Here is a 23,516-nt window from a genome sequence, read left to right as displayed (position 1 = left end):
CTGAGCCCAGGACTAAACACCTTATGTACATGCTTCCATTTCATTTTCACAGTATCCTTGTGAGGCAGATATTATCATCATCTGTATTTTGCAGAGAGAAATTTACTACTCAGGTTAAATAACAAGCTAGAAAATTTCTTTAAAAGCATTTTCTCTATTCAGAGAATTCTTCCCAAAATAACAATGGATTTGTTTGCTTGGGATTTTTTTAATCTGATTAAAGTATAATGCTAGTCATACAAATTTTATCATTTGTAGAGGATGATGCATATTCACCACTTGATAGTAATAAAGTTTAGCTTATAAATTAGTTCTTATAATTATATACAAAAGAAACATGAAAACATTTCTCTTGGTCAAATGAATGCTTAATTACCACCTGTTGGTACATAAGTAGAAGATAAAGAAATATGATAAATAAATAAATATGATAAAGAAATAAGATAAAGTATTACTCAACCAACTGAGCCACTCAGGTGCCCCATGTACATATTTCTTTATCCTCTACTTATGTCAGGTCATGATCTGAAGGTGGTGAGATGAAACCCTGCATGGGGCTCCATGCTCAGCAGGGAGTTAGCTTCTCCCCTTCTTCCTCTCTCTCTTTGCCCCTCCCCTCACTCAGTCTGTCTCAAATAAATAAATCTTAAAGGAAAAGGAAAAATATATGTAAGAAGTAGATGAAGAACAGAAGTAGGTTTTAATTGCCTTAAGTTTTAGTCTTACTAGGAAACTAAGACAAATGAAATAAGGGAATAGTATTTATAAAAGCGACATAATAACAGACATAATAAAAATATAGTAGCATTCTTCCCTCTTGGTGACTGTTTCCTGCAAGGCCCTGTGTTGCCTATATTTTGGAGTATTTGAGATAATTAAGATCTCTTTCCCTTTAAGACTTTGTCACCCAAAGAATGGAGTATATGACAAATTATGATAATGCAAGATATATTGTGTTTAGTCTATGATAAAAAGTGAAAGCAAAATGTGGGCACAAAATGTAGGAAGCTAAAGAAGAAAGGGATTTATTTTGATGGATAACCCTGGACAGCTTTCAAAAAGAGGTGTCGTTCCTCTTTTCTTAATACACAGAATTTCTTAAATTCCTGAGTTTATTATTCCTTATTTACTGTTTCCTTTTTTGAGTCTCTCAATGCTATTTTTTTCTTGCCTTTCTTTTGACATAAAATTACTGTTTGTAGTTTGGGATAAAAATATCCATTTGAAAAATATTTGCATAAAGAGGGGCTTGAGCTCTTACAAACGTGTTTAAATAAGGAAATGATTTTCCTTATTTCATGATGTAAGGACCTTGCAGGATGTACACCATACGTCTTGAACCTGTGTCATCTAGGAATGGGATAACTGAACTCTAGAGTCAGTTCAATGGCAAAGAAAGATAAGAAGCTAGTTATATGCCACAATTGTAATGGTAACTCAACTTTTCACTAAAATGTAAATTTATGTCTAAATATAATAATAAAGAATATGGGTTTGTAGTTTGTATATCTTTGTGGCTTTTTATTTCATTTTCCTTCTAATTTATTTTTATTGTATTTTACAAAAGTACTAGTCTGTGACAGATTGGAAATAAAAAAGAAAAATAAAATTGGCCCTTCCATGTAGATGGTTTGAAAAGCACTGAACTCCATCTACGAGGTATATCCACACAGTGGAGCACTACACCATGGTTAAAAAAAAAAAAAATGGCTATTATCTGTGTATTCCTATGGAATTATCTCCAGGATATATTGTTATATATATACTTTAAAGCTAAAGAAAATGTGTATAGTATGCTACCATTTATCTAAGAGGGCAAATTGCATATATAAGGCAAAACAATTAGTTAAAGTAAAAATTTTTAATAGTCACCTATGAAGAAGGGAGAGAATAAAAGGGAATACGAACAGACTTACTTGAATATACTGTGCTGTGTAAATTTGACTTTGGAACCATGTAAATGTTTTACATATTTATAAAACTATATTTAGTGTTTACAAAACAATGTCTAGAAAGAGATGGTAAAATAAACCAACCTAAATGTGTAGTTGCTGTTAAAACCACAAAGATAGAAACTATACCAGATACAAAATCCTTAAAACTCTTCAATATTGCTATTGCTGTTCTGAGACTGTTGTTCATAGAGGGAAGGATGAAGCAAATTAGTAGTTACATTGGTTTCATTGACTGCTAGTATAGGCAAAAAGAAATAGATGTAAGATCAAGGAGATGAAGTTAAAAACCCCTGTAGTTTTAACACAGTTACTAGCTTAGTCTACCAAAAGGGCTTAGTAGCAATTAATATCCTTAATCAGAGATCGTAGTTACAGACTATCATTTTCTGCTACAAAGAAGCAGGACTCTTTTTTTTTTTTTTTTTTTTAAGATTTTATTTAGTTGTTTGTCAGAGAGAGAGCAGGAGCACAAGCAGGGGGAGTGGCCAGCAGAAGGAGAAGCAGGCTACCTGCTGCAGGACTCCATCCCAACCCTGAACCAAAGGCAGACACTTAACTGATGAGCTACCCAGGAGTCCTGGAAGCAGGACTCTTGGAAAAAGGGTGATTCCAGGTCTGTAGCAAAAATTGAACAAGATGAACCCATGGAGTGCTGGGTGGCTCAGTTGGTTGAGTGTCCAACTCTTGATTTTTGACTCAGGTCATGTTCTCAGGGTCCCGAGATCTAGCTCCACAAAGGACTCCATGCTCAATAGGGTATCTGGTTGAGATTTCTTTTTCTCCCTGTCCCCCTGTCCCTTCCCTCTTCCCACTTATGCACTCTCTCGCTCTAAAATAAATAAATCTTTAAAAAAAAAAAAAAAAGGTGAACCTAGAACAGCTTGTCAGTAAGCAAGGAAGCTATCAAAAACTAGTAGGGTAATGTCAGAAGGATTCAGGAACCAATCTGAAATAGCACCCACAATATTGGGTTAAAGACAGGCAATTTGAACACCAATAAGAATAATAAATACAGTGAGTCCAACATTAAATATATACTTATATATATTTAAATTCTTATGTTTATAATGATATTTTAAAACAAAAAATACTTTATTATTTACCTTTAAAGGATTACATGCTTCATTATTTGTGAAATGGTAAATGAGGGAAAGAAATAAACAATTTTCTTGATTTTCCTATATGATTTTATGGTATATATGAATATGCTCAGAAGGAGGATAAAAAGCAGAAGGATATATACCAATACACTAGTGAAAATGGTGGTGGGTTTTGTTTTTTGTTTTTGTTTTTTTTTTAATTTTTATTTATTTATTTGAGAGAGAGAGAGATGCAGAGAGAGCAAGCATAAGCAGAGGGAAGAGGCAGAAGTAGAGGAGAAGCAGACTCCTCTGAGCAGGGAGTCCAATGCTGGGCTCAATCCCAGGACCCTGAGATCACAGCCTGGGCTGAAGGAAGACACTTTGAGATACTCAGGTACCCTGTGAAAATGGTTGTTATCATTGGTTACTGAAATTACACTTGATTTTTTTTTTACTGTACTTACTATATTTTGTGAGCTTTGTTTCCTATAGTTCCTATAGTTATCCTGTAATAAAATAAAATTAATTATAAAGATAATAAAGTTCTAAGTTTTCTATTAGATTACCTGATTACTATTCTTTATATTTTCTTCATTAGGCCTTCAAACAAATTAGAAATATGGGAGGATCTAAAGATAATAAGTAAGTCTTCCTACTTTGTGTGACAGCACATCTTTAAAATACCTATAAAGAGAAGTTTTTATACTCACTCTTTTATGTGGATGACCCTTTTCTACCTCATAAAGTTGTCCACATTAAATAATTCTCATAAAGCAAGTTGATCAATATCTGGTCCTAGAAAGTATTCAGGAAATATTGGTGGTGGTGGTAGTATTACTGTTATTATTATGATATGTAAACCTGTCCTAGACCACATATGCCTACATTAGGTACTGATACCTATAATATTATGTCTTTTTTTTTTTTTTTTGAGAGAGAGAGGGAGAGAAAGAGTACATGAGGAGACTGGCAGAGTATATAGTGTATACAGAGTATACACACAGGTCTCAGTACTTTATACTACTAAGCATTCCTACATTTTCCCATCCATTCATATGATCCTTATCAACTAAATTATGCTTTAGCTTTGCCTATTTAAAAATAAATTAAACCTTTATAGTACTCTATTTCAGCCACCCCTTATATAATACCAAAGACTTCTACATTCTTCCCTCCCACTCATTCTTTGAGACTCTAAAGCCCGACTCCTACTTCTGTGTCTCCACCCAAACATATCTCACAAACATCAATAGTAACTTCTGTATTACTAAATCTACTTCCTATCTATTCCTCATCTATTTCCTCCTTCCAGACCTCTTGGCAGCATTTAACACCTTTGCTTTCTCCTCTGTTTTGAACACTTTGTCCCAGGCTGCTGTGAAGCTAGTCTCTGGGTGTCCCCCATCTGTACCTTTCTCCAGCCCTTAGATGGTCTCAGCCTCCTTTACCTGCTGTTGCAAACTGGAGTTCTTCTGTGCTCAGCCCTCTACTCTCAGCTTTCAGCTAGCTCCCTGAACAGCTCAGAGTTCTGAGGCTGCAAATCTCAGTGTTTCCCAGGTTTTTTTGTGTTCTCCTTTCTAACTAATAATATATAACTCTTTACTCAATATATTGATTATTGCTTTTATTAGTTATTTTTTCAATTAAGATATCATACCTAATTTACATTAAACAAGTTGTAAGGAGATAGACAATGACTATTTTGAATTGATATATTTTTGTACTTGAAACAATTGCAAATGTATTTCTTAAAGTCATCTTGTAAAAAAGAATAATCATAGGGACAGTTTGTGATTTTACTTATTTGTTTGTTTTAATAATAGTACCAAATGGTTATCTTTCTCTGTGAAGGTTTCACAAGAAGTATCGTAGCAGTATACAGTACTTGTATGCTGGTGGTTCTTTTGCGAGTCCAGTTAAACATAATTGGTGGATATATTTACCTGGATAATGCAGCAGTTGGCAAAAATGGCACTGTAAGTTTCATAAACTTAACATATATAATCCCTTTTCTATTAAGATTTAACTGGATTTAACTGAATATTACTTACCCTGATAACTTCTATAAAATAAGTATCTTTATATATCATGTGATTATAAACTTCTAGCATGATTTTTCATATTTTGAAACTAGACTTTTTATTAGGTTAAAGAATATTATTTTTTCTATCATTTCAGGTCCTGAAAAGTCTCAGCTCAAGTTATGCTTTATAGTAAACGTATATAGTATATATTTATAGTAAGTAAAGATTATTTACTATAATATTAGATAATTTAACCTTGTTTCTATTTTGTACAGACAGTTCTTGCTCCCCCAGATGTCCAACAGCAATATTTGTCAAGTATTCAACACCTCCTTGGAGATGGTGAGATTATTTGTGACTTGGAAACCAATTTTAATTTGTTCATATTTATTATTGAGGAACTTAAAGTGAACAAGGCTTTTATGTTTGTTTTTCCTTTAATAATAGGCCTGACAGAATTGATCACAGTCATTAAACAAGCTGTGCAGAAGATTTTAGGAAGGTAAGGCATTTTGCTTTGGCTTCTCTGACTTCCTGATTCTGGTGAATAAAAGAAAAATTAGAATTGTTCTAGTGAAGCTGGTGATTTGACAAATGGTAGTTTGTAAAATTCTTTGTAACCTTATATAGACACAGCCCTGAGATACTGCATTGTGAATCCATTTTCTGCATTAGTGCCAACCTTTTGATACTAAGGCAACAGGTTTAATGTTTTTTTATTGATTGACTTCCAAACAAACCAGAAATATTTGGGTCATAACATAAAATACCTACTTTAAAATCTGCCTCTGAGCCTTTTATCTTCCATTTATACTGGTACTTTCTATAATTACAGTGGAAATTTTCTTGTGAAATCTACAGCAAGACTTGATGTGGCTCTGTAATAAAGACACTTAACTGATGACTGATTTCTTAATCTACTCTAGTGATTTCAGTCAGCAGTTTCAGGTTTGACTGGATCTCAGAGAGCAATCTGTTAAAAAAAGAGTGTGTATAGGATGTGTTGTATAGTTTCAATTTATCCCAATTCCCTTTTCTCTGTTTCTAGCGTTTCTCTTAAACATTCTTTGTCTCTTTTGGACTTGGAACAAAAACTAAAAGAAATCAGAAATCTAGTTGAACAGCATAAATCTTCTTCTTGGATTAATAAAGATGGATCCAAATCTTTATTATGCCATTATATGATGCCAGATGAAGAAACTCCATTAGCAGTTCAGGTGATTAATTCATAACCATTTAACCAAACCAGTTATTCTATATTTTAAAAAATTTTTTACTATCTCTTGAAATTAGGTTTCTGAGGTTCTTGAAAGACTCGTGATTAAAAGGCCTGTATTCCAGGGCACCTGGGTGGCTCAGTCGTTAAGCATCTGCCTTCTGCTCAGGTCATGATCTCAGGGTCCTGGGATCGAGCCCCGCAGTGAGCCCCGCATCGGGCTCCCTGCTCAGCTAGAAGCCTGCTTCTCCCTCTCCCACTTCACCTGCTTGTGTTCCCTCTCTTGCTGTCTCTCTCTCTCTGTCAAATAAATAAAATTATTATTTTTTTTTTTTGCTGGTGCCATTGTTTCTTTTTTTTTTTAATTTTTTTATTTTTTATAAACATATATTTTTATCCCCAGGGGTACAGGTCTGTGAATCTCCAGGTTTATACACTTCACAGAATAAATAAAATTTTTAAGGAAAAATTAAATAAAAGGCCTGTATTCCAATAACTTAAATAAAACCTCATTAATTTACAAAACAAACAGCAATTATGACTGATTTCTAATTAGAAACATAATTTTAGATTTCAGCAAATTGTTATTGAGTATTAGTTATGCGAAAGACACTGTGATATATGAGTCATATAAAAAATGAATAAAACCTTTTCATTATATTTGGAGGAACTCATGAGAAAAGTTCAGTTTATGTGGCTAAACTATATTATATGAGACCAAATAGCAGAAGATAGAGCTGATAGCTGGGACAAGATCATGATCAAGATCTTAAATTTATAGACCAATGAACTTCAATTTATAGACCAATACCACAATTACACAATCTGCTTTTTAAATAAATCAATGAAGGCAATATCAAAATGGACTAAAGGAAATTTTAGTCATCCACTTGAGAAACAAATAAAGCCTGATCTAACAGTTATCAACTATGGTATTGCTCCATACAGGTGTGTCCTGGGCAGTTGTGATTTATTCATTGATTAAGAATAAGAAAAATGTTGGAGCACCTGTCTGGCTCAGTCAGTGGAACATGCAGCTCTTGATCTCAGGTCATGAGGTTGAGCCCCATCTTGGGTGTAGAGATAAATAAAGTTACAATTAAAAAAAAGAAGAAAAATGTCAAAGATTGCAGGTTATATATCTTATTTTAAAATATTGGGGTTTTTTCCTATGTAAGCAGGTTATACCATTCTTTACAGTTAAGAATATCTCACTTGACAACTGGAGAAACCTTAAACCCAAGAGGCTTCTAAGCTATACCTTGTCCTAGAGGCCCCATTAGAACAAAGACTACCATGGTTTTCAATGCCAGCTGTTTTTCCACCCCCAAAGATAGTCCTGTTTGGGTGTCCAGAGACCTTGCCTTCATGACTAGGCCAAAGAAAGGGTTGCAGCCATTTAGGGGAACCCCATGACCTATAGGATGGAGGCTAAACTGAATAAGCAAATAGATGAAACAGAATTAATGAAAGAAAAAGGAGAAAACTTATAAATTCTTCTCAAGAAGATGCAATATTAAAAAAAAAAACTCTGGAATGATAAAACGGTTTCCAAATTTTAAAATTCAACAGTGGATCGCTTCTCGGCCTTTTGGCTAAGATCAAGTGTAAAATTCAACAGTGGAACTAAAAAAGAAGAACAGGTGAAGAAAGGAATGACAGACCCAATCTTACCTGTACTGAGTTAAACCCTGAAACTTTAGACTGAAAGGACACACACAGCCCCAGACGAGACTAGACATGATGAAAAAAGACATGGAGATTTTGATAAAGTGTCTTACCAATTAAAGAAAAAGAAAAAATCCCAGGCCTCTGGAACCTCAAAGTACTCTTTTTTTCTTTGTAAATGTATTCTAGGAATGTGCTTGAGAGAGGCCAAATAAACAAGGATCTTACAAAGTATAATTTTACTTTGACTCATTTTTTTAGTATAGTTGACACACAATGTTACGTTAGTTTCATAGGTACAAATAGTGATCCCAGCCCCACATCGGATTCTCTGCTCAGCAGGAAGCCTGCTTCCTCCTCTCTCTCTCTCTCTGCCTACCTCTCTGCATACTTGTGATCTCTGTCAAATAAATAAAAATCTTAAAAAAAAAAATAATGATCCCATAAACCTATACATTATGCTGTACCACAAGTATAATTTCTATCTGTCCCCATACATCTCTGTTATAATATTGATTATATTCCTGATGGTGTGCTTTTTATTCTCATGACTTACTTATTCCATGCCTTTATCTCCCACTCCCTTCACCCATTTTGCCCAGCCCCTCACAACCCTCCCCTCTGCAACCATCAGTTTGTTCTCTATATTTGTAGGTCATATTCTGCTGCTTGTTTCATTCATTTCTTTGTGTTCCACATATGAGTGATACCATATTGTATTTTTTTTCTTACTTCACTTAGCACAATACCCTCTATGTCCATCTATGTTGTCTTAAACGGTATCTTCTCATCCTTTTTTATGGCTGTGTAATATTCCCACATAAGTATATGTGTGTGTGTGTGTATTGTATGAGCCAGTAAATCTACTATTGAGTATTTACTCAAAGAAAACAAAAACACTAATTTTATATATGCACTCCTATGTTTATTCCAACATTATTTGCAATAACTAAGATTCTGACTCGTGCTTTAAATAGTACTCACCTATACATAAGAACTTTTACAGTTTTCTTGAGTTTAAAAAGCTCATTTCTTGATTTTTAATAAAACATAGACTTGTAGGGGTTTTTAATATTATTAGTTTTGTCATAGCTCTTGGGGTTTTTAATATTATTAGTTTTGTCATAACTTTGTGCTAATATTTGAAACCCTAAAGTATAGCATTTTAATTTCACAGGCCTGCGGGCTTTCTCCTAGAGATGTTACCACTATTAAACTACTCAATGAAACTAGAGACATGTTGGAAAGGTACGTATACAGAAACACATTTTCTGTTAAGAAGGTACTTATGACTGTTTTTAGCTTTTCTTAAACGACATATGCAATGTAGTATCTTGTTAAAATTACATTTTGAATCTATTCCCTGTCTTCAGGTAGCATTTCCTATTTAATGTTTCTTTTATTAAGGTGATGAGAGAAACAGATTTTTATCAAGATGTCCATGCCTTCCTCAAGCTACTTCCTTAGCCTAGAGATTCTGAAATACTAGTTGAGGGACTCGAAGATCGTAAGCATTTATATTTTGAGAAAAGCTCTCAGGGGTGATTCTGATATACTCAGTGTATTAGTAAATGTTTAACAACTAGCTCTTTAAAACAAACAAACAAACCAGAAACTGAAATTGTAGCAGCAGCAGTTCTGACTACCAACTTGAAATCACTTGATACTGACTTGAGGAGTTGGGGAGAAGTGCACTTTCAAGCCAGAGACAGCCAGCTCCAGGTAGTCCTCATATACACCACACGCACACATATGCAATGTGTGTACACTCCCCCCCTACACACACACACACACACACACACACACACACACACACACACTCAAGTTTTGAGAATACTCCCCCTAATCCTCTAATCCTCTCAGGATAGACTATAATGTCCCTAAAACTTTGAGAGATAAAAATTTCACATCTTCCCCAAATTGACTATTACTGTTTTAAGTCACCCAGAAGACAACCAGAGTGTTAAAAATGGAGAAAGCATCAGACTATGCAGTGGAAGACTGGAAGACCTAGATTCAGTTTTGGCTTTCCTGTTCATCAGCTGTTCAGCATTGGCTGAGCCACTTAAACTCTTTGAGGTGATTTTATCATTGTAGAATCTGAGTAGTAGTACCAGTCTTAAGTGGTTAATATATCAAAGTTTCTTTTATCCTCAAGATAATTTAGAACCATTTTCTCTACTTTTATTTTCGGAGGAATTATAGTCTCCACTTATATTTTCTTGATCATGACAAAAATCAGCAAATTTGAAGTTTAACTCAGCTACTGAATCTACTGTATGATTCATCAAGTTCTAGTCTCTTGATTTTCTACAATAGCCATTTCCACATATTTTCTTATTCCAGTTTCCACCAAATCACTCGACAGAATTCTTCTGGAAAAGGTCATCATTGATCTCTTGCCAAATCCAGCCAAAAATGTTCGTCTTACTTGGCCATTCTCTGATAATTAACGCTGTTGATCAAGCCTTTCTTAAAATTCTATTCTCAAGTGGCTTCCATGACCGTAATCTCCTAATTTCTCTCCACGTTCTCAGATTATTTCTTCTTAGTTTCCTCTTTATCCTTCTTTCTTACAAACATTAGTTTTCTAAGGTATTTGTTCTTATTTCATCCTCAGCTGTCCCAAGTAATTTCATATTCCCCCATTGCTTTAACAACTATCTGTATGCTAATAATTCCCAAATGTATAGCCCCTTGCCCAACACTCCCATGCACTTGAGATTTCTAGATGTCAAAAATGAAATTAATCTGTTCAACTAGGTATTTCTAACTTTATAACACATATATATTATTCTTTATATCAAAGAGGTTTTAGGGCTCATGGGTAGCTCAGTAAGTTAAGCATCCAACTCTTGATCTTGACTCTTTAGCTGTCCTGTTTGGATTGACGATCTCAAGGTTGTAAATTCAGTCCCCAGACTGGGCTCCAAGCTGGGCATGGAACATACTTTAAAAAAAAAAAAAAAAAAAAGAGGTTTTGTGAGATACTTACATAATGTAACAAAAGAGCTTGAACTTTAAGATCAAAAAAGCCTGGGTTCAAATTCTAGCTCTCCCATTTACTAATTACATACCTTTGGACAAATTTCCTCATCTCTTAAGTATCCATTTTCTCATCTGTACATGATAATAAAATTTTCTGTCTCACTGGGATGTCATGACACAGTATGTAAAGCAAACTAATATCTGTGACTATAAGATGATTCCTCTTCAAGAATTTCCTAAAGAGGGGTGCCTGGGTGGCTCAGTCAGTTAAGCATCTACCTTCAGCTCTGGCCCTGCTCTCAGGGTCCTGGGATCAAGCCTCTTGACATTAGACTCTCTGCTGAGTGGGGAGTCTGCTTATCCTTCTCTCTCTGCCTACCCTTCCCCCTGCTCATGTTCTCTCTTTTCCTGTCAAATAAATAAAATCTTTTTTAAAACAATGTTCTTTGGAGAGAAGTAATACTGTTTTTGATATTTTTGAAAACTCATTGTACAAAATGCTGGATGATATTAAAAAAAACTCAAAAAATCATTGTGTTGTGCTAAATAATAAGCTCACTTTTTATGCTTCATTGTTAAAGATTAGTTCCTTGATATAATCTTACAGTGTTTTAGGCTATAAAAAGTAGTTTGTAAGTAGAAATATTGGTGGCTGTCAAATATAACAACATAGTTACTGAATTTATTTCCTTTTCCATTGAGAATCTAAAAAGCAATTTATCCTTTTTATTTTGTATAGTCCAGATTTTAGTACAGTTTTGAATACGTGTTTAAACCGAGGTTTTAGCAGACTGCTAGACAATATGGCTGAGTTCTTTCGACCTACTGAACAGGACCTTCAACATAGCAACTCCATGAGTAGGTAAGATGACAAAAAATGTTATGTGTCTAATGAATACTCTAATAAAAGAGTGCTTTGGATGTGGTTTTTTTGTTCCAAATTTGGTTGATCATTTGTCAACAAATTAAACTCCCTTAAACCAATGACTCTGTAGAAGCCCCTTGTGGATTCAATATTAAAAATTTCATTTCTTCCCCAAATTTTTCCACTATATGGAAATAAATAGTGAAACTACCTTTCTGTAAGCCAAGTTCCAGTTCCAGTTCCAGTTTGTGAGTTTGGGTTTTTTTTTTTAACTCTTTAGAATATAAAACTGAAAATGTATTTAATTACTATAAACCATAATTGGCCCACATAATTCAATAGTTTGGACATTAAAATAACCAAGCAGTCTTGTTATAAATTCCCATTTGATGAATTATTTCTTACTTATACAACTACATAATATATTCATTTTTAGCTCTTATTGTAGGATTGGGAGTATTTAGTTAGTGCAATTGTTAGTAATTTTAATCACAATTATTTCTAAGTCATATAGTCATATTGCTAAAATGTATCATATGATTTTATTACATTCTTGTTTTGGCATGAATATTTTGGGTGTTCTAGCAGAATTTATACTCTTTAATAACCTATTTTGTAGATTTTTATGTTAGACTCAGAAAACAATAAGTACTAAACCAATGTTAACTGACTATAAATTAGTCCATTAAAATGAAAAGAAACAGTAAGTGATATGCAGTATGTATGTGTAATGTCCAATTTAATTTGTAAATATATAGGGTAAGAAATTATTTACTCAGTTCTCTGGAACCCTTCTTTATTATATAAAAAAGAATAATTCGCAATTAACATTGAGGATTTGGAATACTTCAAGCAATAACATTTATTTTCTTTAACAATTTAAATATCACCCTAAATTGTTTTTAGATTTAAGTTATACAAAAATAAATTTCAGACCCTGTATACTCCCTAAATCAGGTTGTTCCAATTAATAAAACTTCACTGTAATCTCTGCCTAGCAAGGTGTTAGTTATTTCCTGAGTAGGGATAAAGAATTATAATCGTTGTTTTAATACAAATACTTGACCTGATACCCTAAAGAATTACAAAAATTTTGTTATAACCACATCAGCCAGTAGTTTAAACTCCTACAGTTTTCCATATTTTACTTTCCCATACAACCTACATTTTTCACCTCAAATCATGTTTCCTCAGTTATATTTTAACGCTTCTCTCAAAGTCAGAGATTATCTAATGCCCTTGCATATTTCCTTACACACACTAGGTATTCAGTAGATATCTGTCTTAAGTTTTTTCTCTTCTGTATCAGTAATCAACTTAATACTCCATAATTCAATACTAGAAATATTTCCATTATGCCTTATGTTATTCCTTTTATTTAAAATGTAGTGAAAGTTCTAGCCATCACTGTAAGTCAAGAAAATAGATTTTCAGTTATTGTCAAAGAGACAAAATAGTCTAGAACCTTTAAGAAAATCAACTGAAAAGTGATGCTAACTAATACAAGATCAAATTGTGTGTGTGTGTGTCTGTGTATTAATATGTATATATTCCCATAATACTATATACATTTAACATATGCATGTAATATATAATATTCAAAAAATTATTGAAAAAGTAAGCAACAAATATACTTTCCTTATAAAACATATAAGGTGAAATTATTAGAATAATATGTTATTCATAATAGATAAACCAATAGAATAGTATGTAAAATCCAGAAACAGGTTCTAAAATATACAGGAAATTAGTATATGATGAGGTGAGGAAGAGATGTATTATTTAGTAAACAGTAAGACAGTAATATATTTTACATTACAATGACTAATGTAAAATAATAATAAATTTAGACCCTTTTGTACCATACACATAGCCAAAAAAGCCAGGAGGTTTAAACAATAAAAAAAAATAAACAGGTGAATAGGAAAAGGGGAATTGTGAGATCAAGTTGGAGAACTGAGCACATACAGATTATGGTTGTCATCTTGAGAGTCCTGGGGAAACCACAAGGGAAGTGGCAGGAGAGTTACATGATGAAATTTACATTGTAGGATCACTTGGATTGCTCTGTGGAGAAGGAAGTAGGAAAGGAGAATCGGGGTGGGATATAGCAGTGGATGAATGAAGACTTCTATTAACTTCTATTAATTGATTCAGCAAGTACATATTGAGCACATACTGTGCGTCAGGCCCTTTACTAAGTACTGGGATAATACAGTGAGTAAAATAGACATGTATGATAGTGGTGTCTTCAGTTTCTATTGAAGAAAAATTAATGTACAAAGAGAGACATCAAGCAGGTAAAGACATACAGATTTTGGAAAATGCTATCATAAAGGACAATAATGTGTAATTTTCTCAGGAACACATAAATCTCTACACTGCTTTTTCTTTTTATACATTGCCTCAAATCTCAGCATAGCATACTGGTTAGACAACATAGCTTCAGCATTTTCATGATGTTTAAAAGGAAATTTCTAATGTAGCCTCAGGTATAAATATATGAAATGTTTCATTTAATGTAATAAAGCTACATCTGTAACCCACACGCAAAAATTATTTCATCATTGTTTACAAATTGTTTCATCATTTAACAGTCACTGTGTCATCCGTAATCACACATTCATTTATTCACCAAAAAAATGATTGTTAAGCACTTACAAGTTAGAAGGTCACTGCTATAGTCCAGACAAGAGAAACTGCTTAGCCTGGATTAGGTTTGGCCATAGGGAGAGGTAGACCCACTTAGGTAATATTTAGGATTGTGGAGGGATTTGATATAGTCAGGATAGAGAAGTGCCTAAGTCTCCTCTTACATAGCCAGATAGATAATGGTGTAGTTCACTGGAGTAGGGAGGAGAAACATTCAACATTGCTGGTAATTGAGAGAAACACAGACTAAAACTGTAAGATACTGTTTTGATCTATCAGACATATCAAGACTTCTTTATCAAGATTTTTTTTAAAACTCATGGTTGATGTAGAAAGAGGCATAATGGAGCAGGTTTTCTCACACTGCTGCAGCAGTGGACATCTTTCAATATACATTATAAACCTTAAAAAATATTCATACACTTGAGGCGTCTGGGTGGCTCAGTCAGTTAAACGTCCAACTCTTGATTTGGGCTCAGGTAGTGCTCTCAGGATCCTGAGACCAAGCTCCACCTCATGCTTTGCCCTCAGTGGGAGGCTGCTTGAACTCTCTCTTTCTCCTTCTGTCTCTCCCCCAATTTCTGCTCTCTCTCAAACAAATAAATAATCATATCCTTTGACCCAGTAATTCTGTGTTAATACAAGAAACTATTTAAGGAAAATGAGGCAAAAACTTAAACACTCAACTCCAAGGAGCTAGATCTAAATTGTCACAGCTAGAGGATGAATTAGCTTTATAATCATTAAAAACTAGATAAAAGGGGCGCCTGGGTGGCTCAGTGGGTTAAGCTGCTGCCTTCGGCTCAGGTCATGATCTCAGGGTCCTGGGATCGAGTCCCGCGTCAGGTTCTCTGCTCAGCGGGGAGCCTGCTTCCCTCTCTCTCTCTCTGCCTGCCTTTCCATCTACTTGTGATTTCTCTCTGTCAAATAAATAAATAAAATCTTTAAAAAAAAAAAACTAGATAAAAACTTTAGAAGAACTTTTAGTGAGATGGAAAAATGTTCATGACATAAAAATACAAAACAATATTGCTGGGGAGGTTATAGTCTTGTGTTTAAAAAAACACAAAAAAGCATAGATATGTATAAAAATTACTGGAAGAAACTAACCATGATGTCAGTTACAGTTATTTCTGGGGGTAGAATTATGTGTGATTTTTATTTTCTTAATACGTTTTTGTGAGTATTCTTCAGTGACTGTATTGCACTATAATTAAAATGTTAAGTTCCCATAAGAAAATTTCAGAAAATAATTATTACTATGATGATTTTTCAGTCTTTCCAGTGTCAGCTTGCCACTAGCTAAAATAATTCCAATAGTAAATGGACAGATCCATTCAGTTTGCAGTGAAACACCTAGTCATTTTGTTCAGGTAAGAAGAAAGTTTGGGGGTATTATTAAAAAAAATTGTATCTTTGGTTGTGGTTATATTTGTCTGAAATAAAATTACATTTCTCTCCTGTGATATTTATGTTCAAAGAAACCAAAAACTTAAAATCACACGTAGAGTGTGGTAGAATGCCCCATGAGAGCAATAGGGTATCATGGCAAATTTATGAGGTTGGGAATACCTTTCTCCATGTTAGGTCCAACAGCAATTAGCCTGCATTTTTAGTCTACATACATTCTGGTGGTCAGTTGAACTTACTATGTTAATATTTTGCCTTAAACTATTGGTGATAAGATTGAGCTGTGAGATCAGTAATCCAGTTCTACAAATTTTGAGGAAAACTAAAAAACTTTTGTGGAGAAGTAAAGCATTCTAAATTTAATAAATATGACTGTTAATAGTGTACCAATAATCTCATGAAAAGCGGCATAAGACAGTACTGTGTCCTTTCTTAGAAACTCCATAACTCCATCCTTTCCAAAAAGCATTTTGGAATGCATTAAGACTACTATTATTGAAATAGTAACTCTGAATCTATCTAGTTTTTTGTTGGGTTTTTGTTTTTGTTTTTGTTTTTCTGAGTCACTTGCAAACTTGGATTAGAATACTTGGTTTAAAAGACTAAAACTTGTATTAGAAGTAAAAACTTGTTTGCAGGGTGCCTGGGTAGCTCAGTCAGGTAAGCCTCCAACTCATGATCTCAGCTCAGGTCATGAGTTCAAGTCCCATGCTGGGCTCCACACGAGGTGTGGAACTACTTAAAAGGAAAAAAAAAAGTAAAACTTGTTTGTAATACACCTCAATTCCAAACTACTGCAATAATGGACAGTGAGGAGACGCTAAGGCTGAAGTGTCAGGGTGGCAACTTCTCAGTAACCTGTGTCTCAGACAAGTCAGACTATATTCCTTGTACTATCCACTTGGGAATGTGAAAAGCACTGAGACCACAGATTTTGTTTCTTCCTTTTTGTGTATAGTTTCATCAGTTTGTCCTTCACATGCTTATTTTCCCTCACTGTTCTCTTCAGTCTTTTGTGTCATCTTTCTCAGCCGTGACAGTTAGATGTTCAGACTGCAGAAGGATGAGTGAAGGAGACTGATCTCCTTTCACTTGAAGTTTAATTTCAGCTCAATTTTTTTAATCAAAAACTTAGCTTAAATTTTTAGTATCAGTGAGAGGAAAAAGGTTGTAACTTCTGGAATTTAAACCTTCACTTTACCTTTCTCCACTTTCATAAAAGTCTCTAGTTTCGTCAGTAGGCTGTTGGTCTTAGTAACAACTGATAAATACAACCAGGCATACATAATATACCACTACCAGCTTCAATCCTTAAGTAATTCATACACTACATTAATTAAAATCTGAATAATTTATAATGAAAACAAAAGATTTCAATCTAATAAAAACACCGTTGATATTGTTTAAAGTTTTTGAGTGTGACTGAAGGTAGATTAAACTAATATACTGCACTATTGCTTGACAAGACTCCCACCTGTTCTTTTAACCATAATTTCTATGAGTTAAAATGCCACATTGCCTTCAGAGAATTGAATCATGAATTTATTGAGATCAAGACTTGTGTACAGATCACTTGGGTTTTCTGATGCTTAAGAGAGAACACAAAGGACCGTTTTACTTACTATTTCTCTGATGTTCACCAGGGCACTCCCATGCTTCTTTGTCATGGATCTTTTCACAATCTGGTGAAGCCCACAGGCCCCTTCTCTGAAAAATATCTATAAATGTGTATTACGAAATACATGGGTTTTAAAGAAAACCAATTATAAACAGTTTTCAAGATGCTTTTTAAAATCAAATTTATGAAGAAGCAGTATTGCTTTTTTGTTCATGCATTAAATAACAAGCTATAACAGCAGTTCATCCAACTTCCACAACTATCGTACATGAAAATGTCTGATTTCTATTGAAGACAAAGTCATAGGCCATGCTAATACTATCATAGTTGGTTGGCAATTTCATAACTGAAAGATACTAGGTTTTAGTTAAAGGTTAATGAAAATAAAAATGTAATTTTTTCTTATTCTTACATTTTCAAATTTCTTAAGAATCCTTCTAAAGTGTCTATGTGCAGTTTATGTACATTATATGCAATAATATATGACATGCTACATGTATTCTATGTTAGATCTTCTAAAAAAATAAATACTCTTCTAAAAAAGTAATATATCTCACATCCATGTTACATCAGCTTCTAGCAAAAGTACCTTTAGATTTGTATCTAGCCCTTGGCACACATAAAATTCCACTTGTAGACTGGGGTCATCTTCTCAAAGTCACACTTGAGTACTTATCATACCATCATTCACATAAGAACCTAAATAATAAGTATCTCATAGATTTTATTATAAGAAAAAGTATTCCCTTCTTTAAATGATTTTCTTTTTGGCCTTAGTGCCATAAAACTTAGAGCTAAATTTATTGCTCAAATTGCAGATATGGATTCAAATGATCTATACTTCTTACAAATTGTAATGTTTTACTCTTATTTTGCTAGGATCTATTGATGATGGAGCAAGTGAAAGATTTTGCTGCTAATGTGTATGAAGCTTTTAGTACTCCCCAGCAACTGGAGAAGTGATTTCTTTTGCTTCCAGAAAAACTACAATGGAATTCATTTACTTTTAAAAATACACTGAATAAATCAACTACATATAGGGTAATGATTTGTTACCAAAATGCCTAATAAAAATATATTCTTAATCAAAGTCTTCATTTCATAATAAAATAGTTTTATTTGGCATCTTAATATATTTTTTTAAAGTCAGGTCACCAACAGACTAGTTTTTGTGGGTATATCTGAGTGTACACAGTGCAAATATTTGTTACACCGTGGCTATTAATTCCAAACTGACTAAAAACTAGTGTAGATACTTTTTTACTATTATATGAAATGTAATATACATTGACATTAATACTGAGAAAAAAATATGTTTGAGAAATAAGTGTGAAGTTTGGAAAAAAATGTACTTCTTAACTAATCATAAAGTTCAGTGGACTGAAGTATAGATGAGGGAATCAGACTTTTCTTCAGTTACTCTTCAAAGGTATAAATTATTTATTGTTAATAAACCTGATGAAGCACTTTTCTTTTTATGGAAATCAGTGAATTTAACAACCGTGATCAGTAATTTTTTTTTTTTTTTTTTTTTTTACTATTGTTAACAATTCCTAGAAAATTAGGTATTGATTTAGAGGCTAAAATTGTGCTGATGCTCTTTACTCAACAGCTATTATTAGCTACATAGTTTCATTCATTTTTATGTAAATAATTTTAATAACTTTGTATTGATTTTGAGACAGTAAATATCTTATTGCAATAAAATATTTTAGTAAAATGTGGTTTTGTTGAGTTAATACCTTAGAGCCATTAATTTTATTTGTCCCGTAGCATTTTTTGCTCTTATTTTGGGAGAATATGCTAGTTTTCAAGTTTTATTTTAACTGGTAATATAACTTTTTTGTTTAGAAAAAATAAGTAACATTTCCTTCTGAAAAGAAATATTTCATTGTCTCTAGTTAAATCTATATTCTATATTTATAGGGGTAATTAGGGGAGAAATATATGAATCATCCATATAGTAGATACATTTTCAGTAATATAAGAATATTTTCAGTGACATCGCTTTATTTTCCTCAAGCATAACATTATAGCTGAGTGTAGTAGAAGGTACAAAATTAGTTTTGAAGTCTCTTCCACGGAGAGGCAGGCAAGGCCAAAGCCAACCACTAGGTATTCTGTGTCTACAGTGTTTTAAAAAAAAGAAAAGAAAAAAGAGATGTAAAAGTGGTAAGAAGAGCAAATGCTTCTCTTCAAAATTTGACAGAATAGAGTGATATTATTTTCTAATAGGGTAACTGAAAAACTACATTTTAGAAAATTAGTTAATGTATTGTGTAATAGGGCATGCATCTCTTCCAGCAGTATTAACCCAGGATTTCATTCAACGAATATTTGAGACTGAACAGGTGTGACCTTATAAAAGAATCAAACCCTGGTCAGCTGAAAATTTTTACCTGGAGTCCTACATCTTTGGAGTTGTGGCAGTTAGAGATGACAAGGTAAAAAACCACATGTATTTGAAGCTATTTGGGCTTAGACATTCTAAATTTGTCTTCAACTAGTACAGTAAGAGCCCTCTTATTGGAGACCCTTAGTTGTTTGGTTGATCCAAAAGGTCACTTAAAGCAGGGTATCGTGCACCAAAAACTCATTCTTAGGGATGGCTGGTTTGTTCAGTTGTTTAAGCGTGTGCCTTTGGCTCAGGTCAGACAGATCCCTACATCAGGCTCTCGGTTCAGTGGAGAGTCTGCTTCCCCCTCTGCACCTCTCCCTACTCATGTGCACACATTCTCTCTCTCAGAAAAATAAAATCTTTAAAAAAAAAAAAAAAAAACTTTTTTTATAAAAAAAAGTTTTATATATTTTAACTAAAAATCAAATATTCTTTGTCAGTTATTTAATGTAGGACCCAGGTCTTGTCTTTTTAGTATAAGGTCTCTTTAGTATAGGGTCTACTTAAAGATGCCCTCCAATTATCTTTCTTGTACAAATTGCAAAATTGTATTACATGCTATAGTTGGGAACCCAAGATACTAAATTTTTATAGGTTTTTGCTATATTTTCCTCCAATCTTTTAGAACTGTTTTGCCCACAATTAATTTACGAAAACCTTTAATTTTGTTTAAATGCAATACACTTTTTTTTTTATTTTATTTTTAAATAATCCCTACCCAGCATGGGGCTCGAACTCACAACCCCAAGATCAAGAGTCAAATGTTCTTTTGACAGCCAGCCATACTCCCCTAAAAAAAGCAACACATTTTTATCTAGTCTTTCCAAAGTTCAGCTTGGTTTTTGCTGAGACTACAACTCTTCAAACTCACATTATCACAGTTTGTATAATCATGATAAAAAGTTCAACTATCATGATCAGTTTGATAACTTTTCATTTCCTAGAGCCACTGTAACAAATTATAACTAATTGAGTGACTTAAAACAACAGAAATCTATCCTCTCACCATTTCTGCTCCTTGGAAGTCCAAAATCAAGGTGTCAGCAGGACCATGCTCCCTCAGAAGGCTCTAGGGAAGACTTCAATCCTTTCTTGATCTTCCCAGCTTCTGGTGGCCCAAGTGTTCTCGTCTTATAGCAGCAAACTTCAGTCTCTGTCTCAGTCTTCACATGGCCTTCTCTGTGTGTCTGTGTATCTCTTACAAGCATGCTCTCATTTAGGGCCCACCTACATACAGTATGATCTTATCTCAACAGTTACTTTAATTACATTTGCAAAGACATCATTTCCAGGTAAGATCACATTCTTGGCTTCCAGGTGAACATGAACTGTTAAGAAATACTCTTCAACCCACTATAGAAACAAACTCAACTCAGCTTGGTAAACATACACTGATTGCAGCAAGTAGAAATCGAAGGGTGTGCCAGACAGAAGTGTATTAACAGGAAACATGTAGCTTGCCCTAGGAACCATCAGTATGCTTTTCCAGGAAGATGGAGAGCATCATTAGCCCAGTAAATTGGTTGAATGGAGATTACTTAAAACTGCTTCTACTTTTTCTCCTTCAAACTTGTATAAATGTGTTTGTTACTGTGTATATATAAAAATTTGATAAGACCATTATTTGCTTGGAAAGTAGGAAGATTTGATCTAATGAGTTTTTTCACTTACAAATCTGAAATGAACAGCAGGCAAAATATCTGTCTTGTCTTCTGTTGTCTTGATTCATATTTAGTTGAATAGCCTGACCTTTTAGAATTGTGTTGCTTGAATATGGTACTCATAAAAAAGAGAATCTTAATACAGTGGTATCCATATTTAAAATATCAATAACTAGATTATTCAGTCTAATAATCCAGTTTGTTTTGCCTACAATATTTCTCTAGTCATTAAAGGAAAACCAGAAGTTAGTGAAATTCAAATCAGGCCATTTTGTACCTTTTTAATAACTCTGGGAAAATGATTATTTGATTGGAGGATAAAACTATTGGCTTAAAATAGGTAATGAGAGATCTGATTTTTAATTATCCTTACCATTATTATTGTCCTCATATCACAGATTTGTTTTATATAGTTGGGTTCAATGCTGAACTGTGTTTTGTCATTTAGGTTCCTCGTAGCTACCAAATAACAAAAGTTCCTTTTTTTGTTTTTTCTTAGTATACTGTTTGGGATCATATAAATCCCTAATCAAGTGAATCCCTAATAAAATATTAATTGGAATTTAGAACTATTAATATATTTATGTATATAAATACCTTGGCATGATTTCAAAAATTTGGTAATTTTAGGAACTTTACCAGTGAGTAATTTTTTTAAAAGTTTTCAATGATAGCATGATTTTAGGAAATAAATATGTGCTTTGGTTTTATTCTCTATCTGAAGCATTTTTTGGAAACAGTGACATGTCTGCATTTGACTATGTAACAAATGGAAACTGCAGGACTTCAAATAAAGATCTGGCCAATTAAACATCTTTTGTTGAGGACAGAGAGTTCTCTAATCATGTTTCTTTAAATTTACATCAAAATCAATATTATTTTTACTTCATTATTTTGCTTCATTCTTAGGCAAGATTTGAACAGAATTCCTAATTTTCAGCTAGGTTTTCAAATCCAATTTGCTTGAAGGCAAACATAGGAAACATATTTATTAATTTAAATTGGAGCTCAAATTAGCTCACCTACAAAAATTGGCCTATGCCTCCAATCCCACATACCCTCTACCCTATCTCAAAAACCCTGAAAGATTATGTACTAAAATATTAACAGTGCTATTCTAAACAGTGGCTTTAGCATTTCTAACATGTTTTGAGCATTTTTGTATGTTTTAAAATACCTAGAGTAAACATATATCAGTTTTATTACCAAGACGGGAAAAAAAAGAATTTTTTTTAATAAAAAGAATTACTATGTGCATTGGAAATATGTATTAGGTCACATTTATTATATACCTATCACCTGTATTAGTCTGTTAAGGCTGCCATAACAAAATACCAGAGACTGTGTGGCTTAAGTCCCAGTAATTTATTTTCTCACAATTCCAAAGGCTGAGAGCCCAATGTGTTGGCAGATTGGGTTTGTCTTAAGGCCTCTACTTGGCTTGCAGATGGTGCCTCTTCCCTGTGTCCTCACCTGGCCTTTCCTCTGTGTGTTTGCATCCACAGTGTCTCTTTCTTTGCTTAATAAGGACGCCAGTCAGACTGGATTAGGTTTTCACTCTTATGACTTTATTTAACCTTAGCTACCCCCTTCAAAGGCTCCATCTTCAAATATAGGCACATTGCAGGTTAGGGCTTCAACAAGTGAATTTGAGACACAATTCAGGAGACACAAATCAGTCAGTCATTACCACCATCAATCCCTAGCTATTATAAAACAAAAATTCCCACCTCTTAATCACACATGGAAATAAACTCAATGTGAAGAGACTGATGGCAAAGTACACTGTAGAGGTAAAGCAGTTAACATGGGTAATTTTAAGAAAAACATTAAGGAGTAAGAGGGGAAAAGTCTGAATTGCCTAAATAATTACTTGGCTTTCCTTGACCAGTTTTACAATTGCTTTCTCTAAGTGCTACAATTATAGAACCCTGATATTTTCTAGTCTCCAGTGTTCCTGCAGCATGAACCTCCCTGCA

General features: G+C 33.5%; 1 protein-coding gene and 1 long non-coding RNA gene across 4 annotated transcripts in view; one reads left to right on the top strand and one right to left on the bottom strand.

Annotated features, from left to right (window-relative positions):
• PEX3 (peroxisomal biogenesis factor 3) overlaps positions 1-18,712 on the top strand; it is a 33,975-nt gene extending 15,263 nt beyond the window's left edge. The window contains exons 4-12 of one of the 3 annotated variants that reach the window (XM_059177369.1): positions 3,636-3,679; positions 4,889-5,013; positions 5,337-5,403; positions 5,509-5,563; positions 6,110-6,278; positions 9,123-9,193; positions 11,673-11,795; positions 15,727-15,823; positions 18,358-18,712. In XM_059177369.1, the coding sequence (XP_059033352.1) occupies positions 3,636-3,679; positions 4,889-5,013; positions 5,337-5,403; positions 5,509-5,563; positions 6,110-6,278; positions 9,123-9,193; positions 11,673-11,795; positions 15,727-15,823; positions 18,358-18,441 (835 nt within the window). In that variant the 3' untranslated portion in view covers positions 18,442-18,712. Of the gene's footprint in view, positions 1-3,635; positions 3,680-4,888; positions 5,014-5,336; positions 5,404-5,508; positions 5,564-6,109; positions 6,279-9,122; positions 9,194-9,885; positions 10,074-11,672; positions 11,796-15,726; positions 15,824-18,357 lie in introns of those variants that run through there. The other 2 variants (XM_059177371.1, XM_059177370.1) reach the window with 2 other exon arrangements.
• On the bottom strand, positions 10,108-23,514 carry LOC131833729 (uncharacterized). Its single transcript, XR_009354604.1, has 3 exons — positions 20,883-23,514; positions 17,483-17,578; positions 10,108-10,895 (listed from the first exon to the last, which is right to left on the bottom strand). It is a non-coding gene; the product is annotated as an uncharacterized LOC131833729 (long non-coding RNA).
• Positions 23,515-23,516: the final 2 nt, after the last annotated feature.

Source organism: Mustela lutreola, chromosome 6 (assembly GCF_030435805.1).
Source record: "Mustela lutreola isolate mMusLut2 chromosome 6, mMusLut2.pri, whole genome shotgun sequence".
Classification (NCBI taxonomy): domain Eukaryota; kingdom Metazoa; phylum Chordata; class Mammalia; order Carnivora; family Mustelidae; genus Mustela; species Mustela lutreola.
This window is presented reverse-complemented; position numbering and strand designations above follow the sequence as displayed.